The sequence below is a fragment of the Notothenia rossii genome, assembly GCF_949606895.1.
Source record: "Notothenia rossii genome assembly, chromosome: 4".
Classification (NCBI taxonomy): Eukaryota; Metazoa; Chordata; class Actinopteri; order Perciformes; family Nototheniidae; genus Notothenia; species Notothenia rossii.
The window spans coordinates 19,524,717-19,544,942 of NC_136902.1; the positions used below are offsets into that span (position 1 = coordinate 19,524,717).

At 43.2% G+C, this 20,226-nt stretch overlaps 1 protein-coding gene across 7 annotated transcripts in view; it reads left to right on the top strand.

The window, feature by feature from the left end:
* nav1a (neuron navigator 1a) overlaps positions 1–20,226 on the top strand; it is a 93,711-nt gene that overhangs the window by 19,730 nt on the left and 53,755 nt on the right. For 6 of the 7 annotated variants that reach the window (XM_079674070.1, XM_079674072.1, XM_079674073.1 and 3 more), the window contains one exon: positions 8,252–9,061. In XM_079674070.1, the coding sequence (XP_079530196.1) occupies positions 8,252–9,061 (810 nt within the window). Of the gene's footprint in view, positions 1–7,764; positions 8,007–8,251; positions 9,062–20,226 lie in introns of those variants that run through there. The other variant, XM_079674074.1, reaches the window with a different exon arrangement.

Sequence of the window (20,226 nt, forward strand, 5' to 3'; positions counted from 1 at the left end):
GTACAGTTTTTTAATTTTTCCTGCACATTAGATTTTAAATTAAACAGTGACAATGTTTTTACAGTGTTAAAGGGTTTGGCCATTCTTATTGGGTTCACACTGTAAGAATCAACTTGCTTTATTATACACCGTCGCCAAATGTAGGAACAATGAGTACTAGAAATACCACAAAATTAACATTTGTTCCTCGTTTACTTATCCCACGCTCCCGTGAATCCTTGAAGAAAATGTTTTATTACCTACAAGCCTCAACAGTGAACGATGAATCAAAAAGCATGAGAAAAGTCTTGAAGTAATTGGGCGGCAATGTTTATAGACATCATCTCATTTACCCGCTCGTTTGCTCAATGCTCCCCAAACACATGCATTTTCATTCTTTATGGGTACGTTGTTTAAATAAAGATGTTAGCGATAATCCATTCATTTGGGGAGTAGTGAGCATATAACAGCATAAAGGAGACTTGAATTATGTGGATTCAATTGGATTAAATAGTAATGCTTGGGGTGGATTCCTGTAAAATACAGAATATCCCTTGAAATTATGAAACATTTTAGAAAAAAGCTAACTAAAGGATACCATTACTATACTGTTATTCTCTTAGAGAGATAAATCATTTCAATCCAGAAAACAGAGAATAACATCAGATCAAAATAAAACACTAAAATAAAGAAAATTGCAACTCTTTTCTCACTACAACCTCCTCAGCCAGTCGTGGACTTCGGTAAAACATTTGTAGTGGCTACAACTCCGGCCAGTTCAATGAAAATGTTTCCCCGTCGTAATACTTAATAACTCAACTGTACGTACACAGTATATTCAGACAGTAATATATTATGTCACAAGCAGTTGCCTTAACCTTTACAATTGCTAGTCCCATCATCGTGCCTGTCTAAAAGTGTAGCTACCAGAATAGAGCTGTTTGCAAATAAAACAAACTTTTAAAAGCTTTTTTAAGGTTAACACCAGCTGTTTGTGGAAAGGGGGGGAGGGGAGCTCATGGAGGACCAGCCCCTGTCTTTAAACGCCTCTGGCTGTCTTGGGACTGTGGTTGTGGCCTTGTAATTGTTCCCTAGAAGGCGTTAGAAACAGAACTAATGTGTCCTCGACTCCTCTGAAGCTGCATTTACATGGAGGGTGGGCTGACACCGTAATGACTGTAATTTAGGGAACGGAGGGGAACAGGGAGGACCGCAAAGTTGAGAGGGAAGGACAAGAGAAACAGTGAGAGGGTGAGGGGAGGCCTGATAAGGTCAGTGGGTAAATTGATTTCCTTTTGTTTAAGGAGGGAGAGAACAAACACTTAATGTGTGCACAGTGATAAAAACATTGATGGAATATTTCCAAGCTGAGGGTTCTGGTTGAACTCAAGGCCAAGCCAATTGATATAAGATAAGATAAGATAAGATGGACCTTTATTAACCCCCGGGGGGAAATTCAGTAGTTTATCAGCAACAGGGTAAAATGAAAAACAGAACAGAACACATTCACACAGATTAGAGATGAATACAATTAAAGATAAAATCAAAGATACAAATTAAATTAAAATCATATACAGTTAGGTAACTTCAAAATAAGAAATGAATCAAAATGAACATATATTGCTGAACATAGTTGGTTATGGTTGCCTTGACTGAAGCCAAAGAGTTTTTTTCCATAAATTGATTAATTCCATATGCCTACATTAACTCAGATTGAATGAGAGGTAATATAATCAGCTCTTACATCTCCTATTGGAGCCCCTAATGAAGACCTGAACATTGAATGTGACTGTAGCACCATGTGGTCTCTCAATTAGACCCCAGAGCTCCTGACCTTGTGTCTCTCTGGAGAGCTGGATTTCAGAGTGTGTGTGTGTGTGCATGTGTGTGTGTGCTGATGTATGCTTGTGTGACAGTACACAGATGGTGTTTGAAAGATAAATGTAATGTGGTCGGTGTATCATTTTTCTGCTCGCGATAAGGGGTAAGACACGATATTCCCTACGGACACTCTCAAAGTCCGTCAGCTGTCCCTCCTTCTCTCTCTGTTTCGCTCTCTCGCACACATATGAAATACTGCACTGTATTCCACACCCATCCTCATCTGATATTGACATTTGCTGGCAGAAAACAATGGGAATTGTACTTTCCAGGTGTTTGATTGACACTTTATTTTGACAGAAACCGGGCATGTGTTCCTTTAAAACAGTAACACTATCTGCAGCAGAGATTTCATGATGTGTCCGTCAAGATGCATGTCTAGCCAGAAATTGTATTCAGTGGCAATGGCCCAACTTGCACTTTGTTATACTAAATGTAATATAGCGCAGTCCATTAATGGATTAAGTATATAGGGGCGTGTGGCGCAGTGGAAAGAGCGTTGCTGTTTGGATCAAAGGAGTACAGGTTCAAACCCCACTGCAGTCAGCATGTCGTTGTGTCCCTGGGCAAGACACTTCACCCCAAATTGCTCCTGTGGGGATTGCCCACAGTATTGAGTATGCAAGTCGCTTTGGATAAAAGCATCTAACAAGTAATATAGTATAGAAGTATAGATTCTATACTTCTATACTATGTACTCTAATTTGAAAGTTTGCCAGGTGCTGTAACTAAAAACTGCTGCTTTTATGAGTTTTATAATGTACAGTTTTTGTTAAAACTGTTTGCGAGACATGTTGATTAAATTTAAGATTTATTATGGAGGCTGCAGTTTGAATATCATAATGTATTTGTAATTTTGAAGATTTTCAAAACGTTTCAATGATTTTCAATGATTCAGCATGCAGATTATAAATTATATTCCCTTTTTAATTCCCCTGGCAAGTCTACTGGATAGCATTTTGATAACTCTGCTGCATCTACTAGTGCGTAATCCTCTTTGGTCAATCTAATCTGACAGACATATGCCGAGTTGGCGGTGGACATTGGTGAGTGGTTTAGTAGATTTGGAAAGATGATCAGACATAAAAGTGGACTAGATTACAATGTCACCCATCACCAGGAGTGAGGCAGTAATCACTATTTAGGGTTTAATGTCATGTTCATTTGACCCTAACTTTGACCTGAGTTCTGTTTGATGGGTAGACATCACATGAGTGTGGGAAAATGAGTGCACATGAATGCACATAATCCATACCTGAGCATGAAGGCACCCATTGATATATGTGGGGGAAAAAAAGTGGAAATTTGCACACATGGAAGCTTTTCATTTTCCCGTTGGTTTCACACGCTGAGCCATCCACCCGTTGTGTGGCGATGCACTAAGACAGAGCTGCCACCTCCTTCTTCTCCCTCCCCCCAGGGACATTTCCTTCCTTCCTCTGTCTGCATTAGATAGAGTGAGAGATAAAAGAGGAGAGAAAGAAAGGAGGGAGAGGGCTGAATTGAGAAATGGGTGAATGAGTACACACACTCAAGATTCTTTTTGACCTCTGGGGTGACTCCCAACCAAGGGAGTGGAGTTATGGAGGCAGTCATGTGGATAACCTCTCTGTGTCTCTGCAGGACCACACACACACACACACACACACACACACACACACACACACACACACACACACACACACACACACACACACACACACACACACACACACACACACACACACACACACACACACACACACACACACACACACACACACACACACACACACATAGGAATGCAATAACAAAGACATCTATCCGTCAAATTAATAACCCATGCAGATTAAAGCAAACACTCGAACATGGGCGCTGACTTATTGGCTCAAGATTCCTGATGTTTATTGAAACATGTTTCCTTAATATAAGATTTTAAATCACATGCTAATGTATATCTTTACTTTTGCAACAGCGGTTTTATTTCTGCTGACCAAAGCACAAATCCAGACACTCACACACGCTGATGATATACATGGCTGCTGTATGCACACCACGCTGTAACTAAGCAACCGGCCTCTGCAGCACAGCATTTTGGGATACCCCTGGGAAGTGTGCTGAGAATGTCAACAGTGAGGGAGCAGCTACAAAAAGCGATACCTTTTAAACACACACAAGTAAAATTCATCCTCCCTTCTCTACATTCCCTGGATAGCATTGATGTTGTTCCAGCCCTCAGCTGGTTGTGACTCATGATGAGTGTGTGACACTCGCTCTGCGGGAGAATGGTGTTTTTGTTGGATTAACATTTGTGCCTCCGGAATCAGGAGTTGGTTACAAGTGACACACCATTACCATGGATAGCCTTTAATTGGCTGAACTTCCCAAATGCTTAAGCCAGTGAGTCACTTCATCATCAGAGAGAGAGACCACCACAGTCAGTGTGTCACTGTTGAACAATCACCTCTCTTTTTCACACTTACATTTTTGACTCACACCGGGAAGCCACACATTGTTTGCATCAGGTTGTCGCCTAAGTATTTTGTGTGTAAACAGCCATGTTACTGTGTGGGTGTAGTATCATAGTGTGTGTCACCATGAGCCTTCCCCTTGTTTATGTGTGTGTCATGGTCTGGTATTCATCCTTGTGTCCTGTGGACCCTATGCGCTAGCCAGCGTGTTAACGGACACAAGTAAACGTAGCATTAGCGGCGAGGCGGTGAGGCAGGATTTCCTTTCTCTGTCTTACAAGCTTCCTCTGTTCCTCTGGCACACATACAGAGATCCTTCCTCCTCCTCCACCTCCTCTCAAGTTCTCTGCATTATATTTTTTTACATTCTTATATTCCCTCTTTTCTCTTTCCTTCTTTTCCTTATCAGTAGCATGCAGTATACATCTTTCATGTTGAATGCTCTATCTTGTTGACTCGCTCCCCCTTTCTTCATCTATTCTGATTCACACTCGTGTTATTTTCTTCTCACTTCTCTCTCCCATTCTCTCATCTTTAGAACAACTTTTTTTTTTTCTTATGTGCTTGGACACAAATCAGCAAAACAAGAGGGAGTAGGTGACAACAGGGAGTGGGTGAAAGTGAGAATGCGCGCCATCTGCTTAGTGCAATGGGAATCGTTCGTCTGCAGGTTTACGTTGCTCTGATACAATTATTTACATCAAAAGCTCTCGCAGTACTTTTCCATTCAAAGCTGGAGAGTGGAGACACTGTGTGACTTTGTAAACTTGCATATAATGCGCCACACAGTGTCTCTGTGTGTGTGTGTCTTAGTGGTTACCTCACATGACTGCTCTGTAAATATAGTGGCCAATCTGTTCTTAACTGTTTAGAGATGCTAGGGAAAATTAAATACAGAAACACCCTGCCTCTCACTGCCTGTCTCTCTGTCTCTCTGTCTCTCTCTCATTCTATTGAACTCTGTTTTCAATCTATCCTTTCATACCTGTATCTCTGTCTGTCTCTCCTACATTTACTTAACTTTGCTTAATACGTGTCTTTATAAGTGTATGGAACTGTTTGCCCACGTCATCGTGGCAAATTTCCCATGGCTTTGACCACTTTGGTTTACCCACAAACACATTAAAACTCACACACACACACACACACACTTCGTTTGCATACTAAATGTGTGAGTCTGTATGAGATGAATGTGTAGGGTAATTCTGAGCACTGGCACTCATCACACTCATGCCAGCTCTCTGATGTCAGGCCAGATTGCTCAGGTCAGTCACACACCCTGCACAGACAGCATGCTCTGTGTGTGCGTGAGTGTGTGTGTATCGGCTTAACAGCGAAGACTCAGAGAGAGAGTTTACATCGGCCATATATTAAAGTGATTAGACTGTGGAGCCAGAGAGACGAGTACTTGAACAAACAAGTAGCTGTGTGCTGCCAACACACACTTTACCTGTGTGTATTCGTTCTTTCAAGAGCACTGACGCGTGTCTTTTCCCATGTGCATCTGTGCACCACACAGACCTGCCTTGTATGCGGCCACTCGCCTTAATCCCTCATCAGGGAGGTATAAGAACTGACAAATAGCACCTATTAGCCTTAAATTACATCCCTTACCCCCCTACTGGCCGGCTACCTGCCCCCAGAGCCCCCATAACTGTCACCAAACAGCCATGGCCTCTCTGCGGCAGAGCCTCCTCAACATAAGCCCTTTATTAGAGCTAGCTGCTTCTAATTAATGGCTTCGGCCTTTACACAATGAAACAGCCAATGTATGTCTGTGTTTTTGTCTGCTACTGAGCTCCTGTATTACACAAACTCATTCAAGGTCTGATGGATGGACGTTGTCATCATTGGGCTCAATTGGTGCCAGTTTGGGTACTTTTGGAAAAGGAGTATCTAATTCTGTGTGTGGACTTTGAAAAACAGGACATTGGTTGTTTTCGCTCTGGTTGAGAGTCAACCGATTTATGCAAATGTAAAAGAACATGGCCGTAAGCCCAGCACCCTGCTTGTTTGAATACTACTCCTAACAGTTTGAGACCTGATAACATCACAGCTGCAGGCTATGCTGCTTGCATACAAGAGAAAGTGCTCTAATGGTAAAACGCCCAGAGCACAAACACTCCAATACTTGCAGCAGACAGGATGCATTAAAAGACAAAAACAAAATCTACAGTTATTGATTGTTAATAAGCATTAATGGACTTAAAGTTGACTTTATGCTCTGTCATCGTTTTAACCTGTAATGGAAATCAAAAGACAAAGGAGAAATGACGACAATATACTATTTTCCTGTCCCTCTTATCTCCACCCTGTTCTGTTTGTTTTACGAGGCATTACTGGAATACATTCTGTAGCTATTTGCAGCAAAGTATCACAGTTGATGGCAAGTGAAACAAGAACATTAAAGAGTGGTTGAAGAAGAGCTCCTCCTGTGTCCTTTGTTGATTAAGATGGGATGTCCAGAGCGATGAGGTGACGTAGTTGACCGTGCCAGAGCAAAGCGAGGCCCTGGATGGGAGCTTGGCCTTCTCTGAGCCTGTCTCATCAATGTGACACGTTGGTGGAGACAGACCCATGCACACACACACTCGTACACATGCAGGGGAGGAGAGACAAAAGTATACTGACACCGACACTCGTTCACACACCCCTACATGTGCACGTGTGCTTGTTTTAAATCAGAGGGGTGTGCTTAGATATGAGATTGTGATGAATCTATACCCTGCACAACTTAATGGCCTGTGCTTCTATATGAACTGGGGGGGGGGGATGGGCAACATACTGTGGGTCTGTAGGAGAGAAGGAAAGGAAAGGAAGGGAGGAAATGAGAAAAGAGCAATGAAGATGAGTTGAGAGGTAATATGATGCAGGTGGGAGGGGCAGTGATGATCATTTGAGGCCTGCTAGCTGCTAATTGCAGAATAATTAGTGACTGACAAATCTGATTGAGAAATATGGATGTTAAATGTGTGTCCTGTTCTCCTCCTCTAAGCTGATCCTGCAGTCACGGCTGTTTTACAGATCCTTTGAATCAGCTTAATCATGGGTGGGCCTCTCGTGATTAGGGCACATAAGAAAATCTGAATGTGAATGGATGAGAAGAACAGCTAATGTGATTATGACTGATTGAATGTGTGTGTGAGTGTGTCTTCATTCTGCTTCCAATATTTGGCATGTAATATCATTCACACACAGCTGAGGCCAAAACGAATATACCTTTGTTTCTTTTTTGACCTTCCTTCCTTCCTTCACTGCTGTTCAGCATAACCCGGCATCTGCGGTGCGCGTTTGCAAGAAGGGGAGAGATAGATGATTGGCGGATGAATCAGCCAGTGGGAGGATAGAGAGCGAGAGACAACAAGAAAGAAGGAGGGAAGAACAGAGGAGTAAGAAAGAGAGGGAGGGTGAATGAGCCAGCGGGGGTAGAGTGAGCAAACCCGTGAGTGTGGAAGAGGTAGAGGGAGGAGAGAAAGGGGAGGGCGGATGTTGCTGCTGCTGCGACTGTTTCTCCTGTCAGTCGGCTGCTGCTTGCCTGGCGAGCGGGAGGGAATACAGAGCGAGAGAGAAGCAGAGAGGGAGACAGAGCGTGTTTTATTCTAGCAGCGCTATTGTGGCACAAGGAACCGCAGACACGCTGTGAGGACGTGGATTTAGGCTCTGGACACAGAACTGCAGATCCATGGATTACCAGCCGTGAGTAAGGGTGACAGCAGCAGCCACTTTAATAACCCACACATCATTTTCAACAGAGGGGGGGAACCCTTATTCTCATTTTCGGGGAGTCTGGACCCACTGAAAACAGAGTGGCAGAGAGGAGGGGCAAACCAGACACTCTTGAGTTTTTACACCTTATTTCTAGCCTTTTCTTCCTCCATTTCTTTCAGTCTGCTTGTGTGTATCTCAGTGTGTCACTGATGCTGTTGCTTGGCTCTCTGCAGGAGGGATGCTGGAGGCTAATGTGGCTAACATTAGCATGACGGCCAAGCCCAGAGAGGTAGACCTGAGGTCTGCGGCTGTCTCCTGCCAGGACACATCAGCCCAGGCCATGGCCTCTAGGAAGCCCCCGGCCAAGCCCTCCGCTTTGCCTCAGGGACCCTCACGTCCCTCCAGGTCAGAGCTGAAGGTCTACCGGCCCTCCTCTGGATCTATCCCCATCCCCAATCCGTCCGGTCTCCGCAAGCAGAGATCATTAAACAACTTGTGTGTGCTTACTGATGCTGAGAAGAAGCTGCACCTGTACCAATCTCCCAACTGGAAGGATGATTCGAGCCGGCCGGGTGCTGGCACCAACAAGCCGGGTCTGAAGGTACCTCAGGCTGGGGGTGGGAAAGCACTACTTTCCAGGACCCTTTCAAAGTCTGAACAGTCTCTTTTTCAGGGAAAACCGTTCTGCTCACCGTCTGTGACCTCAAACGGGGGCAAACCAAGTCGAATTCCTGCCCCTGGCAAACCACGGGGACCTTATGCTGAGGTCAAGCCCATCAGCAAGGCCTCTGAGGCAGGCCAGAGTGCTGACACAGACCCTGCAGACCACCACACTAAGGCTAACTCCAATGGAGCTGGGAATACTGGGACTAATGGCAAGAAACTAGGAGAGAAGATGCGATGTGCATCTCTGTCAACAGAGGAGAAGAAAGACAGGAAGGGTTTAGAGGGAGAAGATGATAAGAGCTTTCTGAAGGTGGACCCAGAGTTAGTGGTGACGGTTCTGGGAGACCTGGAGCAGCTGCTTTTCAGCCAAATGCTTGGTGAGTCTGTTATTTTATCTGTATTGTGCATGAAAACCTAAAGATTGAAGCATGACACCTCTTAGGACAGGTTACAATTATGTCAACATGTTAACAACAGTTAATTATTGATTAATTGGGCTTGGGAAGGGATAAACATTCTCCCCTCGTCTCTCCTCTGCTCCCTCCAGCTCTGACTGTAGCTCCAGTATCAAAAGTGAATTTTAAATGAGTTCAGTCTCTATTGCACCAGAGCATAATATCAGTGTGTTTTTCTAACTGCTTTTCACTATGAGATAGGGAGAGTCCTCGCTCTGGAGGTGGTGCAAACAAATCCCCATGTTTACATCACTGTAGCAGTCAAATATGCTTAGTCTATATGTGTCAAATGTAGTAATGTGGATGTGTACTAGCTCTGTGTCCCCCAATGAATCTGCTGAAGTAAGCAGTTCCAGAGGGCTGTCATTGCTTGGTTGTTTATTCCTTAGCTACCACAGGAGTGTTTTGTCCTAGTCTCATCTGACCCACTGCCACAGTGAGCTAGATATATATGAACCAATCCAATGCCTCCCTCCCTCCTCTTTCTCTCATTTTATCCTTTTTGTCTCTAACTCCACATCCTGTCTGCAGGGTAGCATATCTTTTTTAATCAAAAGCAATCCAACCATGTATTTATCTATCCGTGCCGTTGTTACCGTGTGAACCGCATGTTTTCATGTGGATACCGCAGCCTCAGCATCTCCTGGCTCTAGCCTAAAATCAGCCATTCGTTACTAAAGCCCGTGTGAGTGGGACTAGTGGGGTGTGTGTTTTCAGTCGGTAAATAAAACGGCGGCATATTGAGTCAGGCTCCGGTCACAGTGGGCCACATATTTAGCCTTGCACACCGCTCCCTCGCCCCCCCCACCTCAACCCCTCTAGTTCCATTGATCTCCGAGCCACTGACAGATGGTCACTACCCCCCCCCCCCCCCCACCTCTTCCTCCTGTTACCGGGGGCAACGTGTTTGAGGAGGGAGGGGAATCTGAAGCGGTGGTGGCATGGGCAGGTAGTTAGCATGTTATCATTCACACACACACACACACACACACACACACACACACACACACACACACACACACACACACACACACACACACACACACACACACACACCGATAGCTCGGTGAATACACACTCTGTCACACACATCGGGGCGACTGTAACGGGACACATACAAAGTTTCACATCGTAATGGGGTGGGGGGGGTTGGGTATTGCGAGAAAGATGACTTAGTTGGTGACTAATAGGTCAAACCAGGTCTAAATCTGCATCCATTATTCATTCATACACACTTTGTGATTTCCTTTTATCTATTGCTCAATCTCTTTTCATCCCTCCATCTCTGTAGGAGCAGATAGCATCAGATAGAGAGGGAGAATAGTGTAGTGGATCATTATATCTGGCTGGATAGGAGAAAATAATTTTGCATCCACCAACGAGCCTCTCTCTGTCTTCCTCCTCTCTCCTCATTTCCTCTTTTGCTCTTCACCAGCTTTCCTCCTGCAGCACAGCCTCAAATCACAGCTTGTGTGACCTTGCCCCTGCAGCCCTGTGTGTTTGTGTGTGTTTATATACAGTGTGGTGTGTGTATCTGTGTGTGACCTTGTTCCAGTCCTTGCTGCAATGTTGCTGACCAAACCCACGGCGGGAGGCCAGGTAGGGAGGAGGGGACAGACTGACACACAGAAAGTAGAGAGTAAGAATTGAGATTTATGGGAGGAAAGTAGTAGGGAAGGAATTCGTTCACAGAGGAAGATAAATGAGAGGGACGCTGGAGTAAAATAATGGTAATAGCCAATGACCTAATTTCTACCTGGCAGCCCAAGATTGTTCCCTGGCTCATTACAGTCTACCACGACCTGCCAGAGGCTTGTCATTGAAACTATAGCCAGTGTGTAGGATAGTTGGGAATTTAAACTAACACACACACATGTGTCACACGTGTTTGCATGTGTGTGTGTGTGTGTGTGTGTGTGTGTGTGTGTGTGTGTGTGTGTGTGTGTGTGTGTGTGTGTGTGTGTGTGTGTGTGTGTGTGTGTGTGTGTGTGTGTGTGTGTGTGTGTGTGTGTGTGTGTGTGTGTGTGTGTGTGTGTGTGTGTGTGTGTGTGTGTGTGTGTGTGTGTGTGTGTGTGTGTGTGTGTGTGTGTGTGTGTGTGTGTGTGTGTGTTAGGGGGTAGGTTAATTGTAACTTGCCCTTTAGCTTGCGGCTGCAGGCTCATCTTCTATCGTATCTGCTTCTCCATTTCCGAAGGGACGCGCAGCTAATTGGTTTCTGCTCGGTGTGCCCTGTCATAGGAAGATAGATTATGGATGTTTGATGGATCCTTCCCAGTGATCCTCTCCTCCCCTTCCCATACACACTTCCACCTCCTCCCCATCTGCTTCCTACATACATGAAAGTGATGTGTTATTGTACAGTATGATATTATATCTCCAAAAACTGACCTTAACTCGGTCATAGCCTTTTGTTATTGAAGCTACATGTCAGCGGTTGGCTACAGGGAGAGAAATCTAGGCCTGTGTGTTGCACATGTTATGGTGTGTGACAGCTAGCAGCATGCAGTGTGGCACTGGCCTAGAGTAGTGGGCAAAGAAAATAGAAAATGCTACTACAGTCTGACGTCATCAGCTATGTACTTGAAAAGGATCTCTATCTCTGACACACACACACACACACACACACACACACACACACACACACACACACACACACACACACACACACACACACACACACACACATAATCCAGGTCAAATCAAGGTTAAGGCTATATGTTTATCTTGAGAGGTGATTTAAGATTAGTTTCAGTATAATCTGTTTTTCTTTAATTGGACATACTGTACATGTTTCACCACTGAGAGATAATAAGCTTTTCATTAACTGGATTTAGAGAAGTCATTGTGAGTATAGACCTGCAGCTGTAATGCTCCCAATTCCAGCGTGTTTTATAAGATATCTTGTTAACTGTATTACTAACATCAAGGTTAGACATAAGCGCGGGGAATGATAAACTCTATAAATTCCGCCAATAAAATGCGCCAACGTGAATAGCACCTTGTAAAGTATATACAGCCAGGGTTCCTTAAAGCGCTGTACCTCAGATGTGTGCCACTAATGACACCTCCCGGTCCCATCCAGCACTTATAATGAGGTGTGTGCGAGAGGGTAAGCTCCCTAAAGCGATGGCCCTTTCCCAGCATGGGGCCGGCTCAGTTTAGAGAGGATCCAGTCTAAAGACACCGGCAAGCACCCGGATTAGGCCTTGCATAAAGATAATGAAAAGATTCAGCCTCCATTACACTAATCACAGATCTATCACCCGGAAAAAGGCCAGCCAGCAAGACTAAAATGAATGAAAGATTAAAGCCCAAATGACATCTGTCTGGATGGAGATTTAGGCATTTGGGGGAGTTTTACTTTATGAAGGATCAGATAGAGAACAGGATTTAGGGTAGAAGATTGAAGATGTTGTGTGGTTTTGATGTTGGTTGAGCTGTGTCACCGACATGTGACCGTGAAGGCCCAGCAGAGGAGAAGTAAATAACACTCAGTGACACATGAATGCTCATAGAAGTAGCCTTGACTATGAATGTGAGTGTTATTTAAGTGTGACTTTGTAGAGTGTGTGTGGGCTGCTCGTGGGAGACAATGCATCCTCGTCAGCTGTCTCCGGTACAATAAACCCTTCAGAGGAATCGACAAAGCCTAAAAAAGATATACACACACAGTCGAACCCGGGCTGACACATACGCAGTCAAACAAAGGCAAACACACCAACACACTCCTGTTCAACTTAACAGCGCTGCAGGAAATAACAACAAAGCAGCTGCAGCTTTAAATGTCCAAAGCTCAAACACGCACATTCGCTGTGTGCCACATTCAGTCACAGATATCCCCTCCTGTCTATACTCCGCTCTATTCATCCTTTTGGCAGTGACAGGGTGTTTTCATGCTCAGTCCTCCATTGTGATAGCAGTGCTGAGTCTCTAATGCGATGCGGGTGTGAACAGGGTTGCTGGTTCCACCCTGGGCTTCGCTGACTGAGGGGATTCAGGGCAGCCATCCTCCCGTCGAGAAGGTGGTGACAAGCCGAATAAACGCAAACGCCCAAAGAAAGTGAGGAATAAAGCATCCCTCAGATTCTCTCTCTCTCTCTCTTTCAACTCTGATGTGAGTTGACGACGGGTAACAGCGTTCTGACACCAGGGAGAGAGCAGAGAGGATATTTCTGGTACAAGTGTTTCACGAGAAGGACAGAGCACATCTTTTTAGTGTGACAAGGAGTTTGTCACCAGGAGTATTCGTTGACAGGAAGTTCTGGCATACGCATGTCAAATTATCCATTGTGCATTGTATGTGTATGTGTGTGAGTGTGTGTGTTCACAATGCGTTGTGGTCAGTCTCTAAGGACTTAATGCAGGATCCATTGCATTAGTGCTGTCTGCTTCCTGACATCCTCTTCCTAAATCATATTAGGACACTGAATCTTTCTGTCTCATCAGCCTCTACATTACACACCAAACAAATACACACGGTGCTTATTACTAAAAAAACAAGTAACTTAATGTATTGTTTGATTATATACATTTACTGTTACGCTTTACACATTTGAATGTCTTAAGTGTTCATTAGCGTGCATTCAAGGTTCTTTATTGTCAAACTAACATACTGTAGCTACAGAGTAATTATGTCGTTGAAAATCTTAGTTCACAGGCTTCTCCAACAATGCAACAAAATAATACAGATAAGCAGACAATATTAAAACAATATTAAAATATACTATATTAAAAGTATTACAAAAGAAAAATAGTTTTTTGAGAAAAAAAAGTGGAATAGTACAATACGAGTTTATATACAAGTTATTGGAATGATATATTAGATAATAGATAATAATTACTCAGTAGCAGATGAATGTTATGAAATAGTTTCAGCAGATCAGTTGTTTAACAGTCTTATCCAGAGACATGAAGCTGTCTCTGAATCTGGTTGTTTTTGTCCGGACGCTCCAGACGGCAGCAGACTGTACAGTTTGTGGCTGGGGTGATGGGGGTCTTTTATAATCCTGAGGGCTTTCTTCCTGAGCCGCTGGGAGTAAAGGTCCTCTAAGGCTGGCAGCTCTGTCCTGGTGATGTTCTCTGCTGATAAGTTACTACAATAGGGTGAAGAATAGAAAAGATAGACGTTGGTGGTCAACTAAATCTACCAGGCAATAACAGAAACCTGGTTTATGTGTGGGGAATTATTTAGATAGATATGATTTGCATACAGTAATACCCTTGTGTCTTTTGATAGAAAATGAAGATGAAGAAAGAAGGAGAGTTCTGTAGGCTGTGTTGATGTGAGGAATGTTTAGTATTCATCTTTCTGTTCTATTTGTGATTTCTGCTAATGAAAGGTCTCAGATAAAGGTGCCCTTTGTTCATGATATCTGAATATTGTAGCTGCTGTATGGAAACAGTGTCAGATGTAAGCTGGCAATATATCTCACACATATCTATCTTACAATATGAAATGACATATACGTTGATGGAAGATGTTATACATGTCAGCGACCCTTAGCTAAATTAATCCATCCGCCATCAACATCAAATGTATATGGTTCCAGTTTCTTAGTGTGTATATTTTGACTTTTTTCTAACCTTTTATGGTATTAAACTAAATACAGGTTGGTTTCCAGGTAAGACAGAACAAGATATTTGAACCTGTCACTCAGCTTTTGCACCTCGTTCTGACATTTTATTGAGTAAAACACTAATCGGATAACCAAGAAGATAAATCATTGTGTCAAATTGCAGTGGATTTACTTGCTGTCATCAGCTCTACCGTGTCGCGCCTCACCTTATTAAAAGTGCAGGCTGTCTGTCTGACATGTGAGCGCGGAGCTGCAGCTGGGTTTAAGCACATCGTAAAATACAGTTCCACAGGAAACTCTCTTGAACAAAAATACACCCAAACATTGCCACACATTATGGTCTGCCTTGGCTCAATGCTGGGTTTATGCAGCACGAGTGTGTGTGCAGCTCAGTCTGCATTTAGATTTTAGTATAGAGATTTCAAGCATACACAGGAAGCACAACAGACACTCCTGAAAGCTGTGGGTATTTGAAGTTTCATACTGCCACACAAACAGCACACACGCTCATGCAGCAAACTGTTTTTTTCTTCAGGGGATTTTTTGACAGCCCTGTTTGCACACCATATGTGATTCGTGTGTTTTAGATTGTACCTCTCTTTATCTTTTAACTCTCAAAGCACCTCACACACTTTTAATCTCCTCCAATGCAGCTCGTCAGAGAGGAATACACACACACACACACACACACACACACACGCACGCACACACACACACACACACACACACACACACACACACACACACACACACACACACACACACACACACACACACACACACACACACACACACACACACACACACACACACACACACACACACACACTCATCACTCTTTGTGTTTTGAAGCCTAATCAGCAGTGCTAGAGGTGATGTGTTCTTTCAGTGTAACCTTGGTGAGGTCTCGACCTCCTTTCTGAGATAGTAAACTTCTCTCAACTAAGTCGCTTAAAGCTTCCTCATCTTCCCCTCTAAGCGGATAACGCTCTGACTTCTAAGCAGATAGGGCTGTGGTTAAGGAGATATAGTGGTGTGTGTTTAGTTATGTATGTTTGTGTTTGGGTCATCATTCAGAGCAGGGTTTAGAAGGTTTGGCGAGAGTGAAGACTTTTGAACTTCCTGCTAAATTATGCACAGAGGATTCTTGATCTATTAGTCATATGTTCATCTGTATACATATCTGTGTTTCTAAGGCAGATAGTGTGTTGTTTATCCCTCTGTCTCTGTTATGGAATCTACTGTTACATAAGTGGTGCCAGTTTTAAATGGATTTGAACACACTCAGCTGCTCCAAACACACTCTCTGTCAATATCTTCTCTGTCTCAAACTTCTCAATTGACACACTAATCATGTGAGCATTCTTGGACTTTGAACCACAACAACTGTTCAAATTATGTGTGCAGTATTTTTGCTCCGATATGCTCGTTAACCATGCATGTCACATATCAGATCCAATCTTCAAGGATCTAATTTCCTGTTGCGACATCCGATGGAGCGGATAGACTTAAGTGCACCTGTGTTTGTGGCTGGATGCACATTTGGGTTCACGTGTGTTTGTCCTGCCTTGTCCAGATGTGCAGGAATGGCTGTGTTTTGTAATGCTTCCTGTTTTGCAAACTATCTTGAGGTCAGAAGAGGGCTCGATGCTACTCTGAGTGGAATTAAGACTTAATAATCATGTAAAAAATGCAAAATAATCACCACTTCTGTAGGTCATTTTTACCTTGTGACACGTGTATATCTGGCACAAAACTTCAAAAAAAAATCCACAAAGGATTTTGCTAGCATTTGTTTGATTTTTAGGACTGACATTGTAATTTAATGTATCTATTTGAAAGATTTTAAGCTTCCCAGAATCAAATAAACATGATCGACAGTGATATTGGTGGTAAAAATGAATTATATCCTCATAGAAAACCTTACTGAATGTTGTAGCTGCAGTCTCAAATAGAAGGGAAGAAAGTATAACACATGGCAGACAGGAAACACGTAAACGAGTGCATTTACGTAAAAGAAACAACCTTAGTTTGAGTCTTATTTGATGCAAAGATTGTACATGAGCTGAAAATGTGGCGCAACACGGAGGTGAAAGCACTGCTGAATTTATTCAAATCAATAAATAATCACGATTTCAGTATTGTTAAATAAATTATCATGATTATAATTTCTGGCCATAATTGTGCAGCCCCATGGAGGTACAGTCTGTGTATGGTGCAGATCAGAAATGCTGAACCACACACATCTATCATGTGATGAGGGTACTGTAGCCCGAGGAGTGTTACGGTGACGCTAACATATGTGCACGCATGTGGACCCGACAGGGACAAATGAACTCCGGAGGAAAGGAAGGAAATAATAGAAATAGGGGCCATTACTCAAACGTATATTAATTCTACAAAACTGCACCTCTTGCCGGTGAAGACAAGGGCAGATGAATGAACTCTAAAATGCGTACAGTCACCACAAAGAAACATGTCAAAGAAGGATTTCAGGTTCCCACACACACAGACACACACACACACACACACACACACACACACACACACACACACACACACACACACACACACACACACAATGGCAGACTACTCCTGCAAGGACAGAGCCATTAGTGTGTCTTTGGGGAGGTTTTTTCTTCTTCTTTCTAATGGAGAGGCGAGTCAAGTGACCTAAGACAGGAAACCAAGTGGAAGGCAGTTGCACTCCCTTATTTTTTAGTTTACTCTGCCTGCTAGCCAAGCCGCCATCAGACATCAACATCATGAACTTCCTCTACTTTTGAGAGAGAAGACTGGCAATATTTCACGTGTTTCTTATTTTCAACAAGTCCTAAAACCACAACTTATCCCCCCAAGTATTGCCTGTGTAGCTAATGCCTGATATAGCTTATTTCTCTGAGCCACAGATTTCCATTGTTGTCCAAAGACTATTAAAAACACAGCGATGAGTCACACTGTTACACTGGGTGAAATGTCGGATAAACGTGGGCACTGTCGTTTTCTGCCAATGTAACATAACCCTGCTAAAATCAGAATCAGAATCAGAATCCAATTGAGTGAGTCAAACTGAGAGTATTGCGTATTGCATGGTTGATTGTTATCTCATGCGATTTACATGAGACAAATCTGAGAATATTAAAAGAGTTTTTAGATTGAAATTGGACTTTCTATCTATTTTTCTTCTTTGAAGTCTCTATGTCTTTGTTTTGAAATGAGACTTTCATTAGGATGTAGAGTATGTCCTGCTCATGCACTCACAATAACACTCTCACTCTAACTTGCTGACTCTCGTCCCAGTGCTCTGAGTGGGTCATTATGAACGGCTCCTCAGCTAGTTTCACAGCCTCTTCAGGTCCAGAGAGTGTGTTCACAAGTGAACCGAGAAGAGGCAGATGGAATTCACCCATCCCTACACATAGACACAGAGACATACACACACACTTTAAACCAGATCAGTGTAATTCATCTGCACCCCTCGAGAGCTGCCAGGTCTGACAGGGATATTTGCATCACTAATTCCCCCCCCCCCCCCCCCCCCCTCCCAATGCCAGCTGGGACCACCACAACCAAAGCAGAGGCGGGACAGGAAGTCTTTTACAGACACTCACAGAGGCCCATGCGTAATCATGCAGACCGTATCTAATCAATTTGACGCTGATGTTAAACAAAGCTCACGTTTAGGGTAATTAAAAATGCCCAATTAAATTGTGTGTGTGTGTGTGTGTGTGTGTGTGTGTGTGTCATGCTTTGTCTGTGCTTGCATTTTTAAGAGGTTCTTTGTCCTACTAAACCTTTGAATGAACAGAAAGTTGTACATTTAAAAGCTAAAATGCGGCTCTTTATATCTTGAATTTCCATACCCTGTATCACTACCATGAGAGCACCACCAGCAGAACAAAGGAAGTTCTATTTTAGAAAGAAATTTTATTTTTTGGGTGTGAAAAATGTGCCCTGTTTGTGTGAGTGCGCGGCAGAAGGTAGGCTCACAATGACTTCATCATCGCTCCTCTGAGCTGCCTGTCCCCAGGGCTGCCTAATCAATTGTCTATATGGCCATTCCCTTTAGGAGAAATCAATCCAGCTTTATAAATTGGGCCTGTTGTAAGTGTTTCTCAGTGTGTTGGTGTGTTGGTGTGCATATACATGTGTGTGTATGTGAGCACAGTGTTGAGTCTGCAGCTGTTGTGGAGATTGACACCTCTGGCAGCTCATGGTTTTCCCTCCTCTCTCATTAGAAAGGTCTCTCCTCCTTCACCTCCTCACTAGCCAGCTGGACTGATTCATGGGAGGGAGGCTGTGGATGGGTTGTGTGTGTGGGAGGCGGGGTTTGAGTGTTTTTAAGGTCATATATTGAATATGTTTTCGCGCGGGCTCAGTAAATGAAAAGGGGATCTATTTTAAATATTTAACAAGACAAAGAGTTTTAAGGGTGTATTTAGGCACAGCTATGCTAAAAGCTAACTCTGGTGCTAGCATGCTTCACAATGGAAATAACACACATGGTTTCGAGCTATAATGGTTACCTTGTGAAACATCTTAGTTTGGAATGTAAACACGCTATAGTTTGCAGATGCACACAGTTCACCAGAGGCTGATGGGAATGTCTATAGTTTTGCCATTGTTTGGTCACAAATTCAAATTGTTATCTAATGATTGCACTGCAGAGAAAATGAAAGGGAACTCCACATTTCTTACAGTTCATCCTGAGGGGGAAGCGAAGGCATTAATCAATTTGTATAGATCTTTCTAAATCAAAAATATAAACCTCAGAGAAAGTCAGCGGGTCTCCAATGTCAGTAGGGTTCAACAGTTATTAGATACAGGATATAGTTTGGAAGGGATGTCCTTTTAAAGAACACTATTTCAAAAGATATGCATGTATTTAAAATACCCCATCTCTCAGTTATCGTAAATCTCTCTGCTGTGCTTATTTTGGAAGGCAGCTGGCATGATCTAATAGTCTATTGAACCGAACCTCAGGGGTGAACAGACTGTCTATATCTTACCACTATAAATCTTTTATCACCACCACCCCCCAAACACACATAAATACACAGAGTAGGAGGGAAGGGGTCAAGGTCATGTGATGCAGTTTAGGTTTCCTCATTAGTTTATGTGAGAATATATGTAATTTGTTGTATGTATGAGTATTTCACCTGGATCCCAGTGTCAGATCTATCCCCTGATTCAATATGATCATTCTATAATAGTACCACAAAAAGTAGGAGCAAGACCCCATACCAAGCTTTCAAATTGACATGTTATGAAATGAAAACTGTAAACTGAAACATGTTTGGTTTCTTGAGCTTGAATACAGGAGGTCTGTATAACTAAGTGGTAAAAGCACTTTGGTTCTTATATTGCATCCATTTTCACAACCCACTGGGAGTTGGATACACACACACACACACACACACACACACACACACACACACACACACACACACACACACACACACACACACACACACACACACACACACACACGAAGCAGCAGTCTGGCTTGAT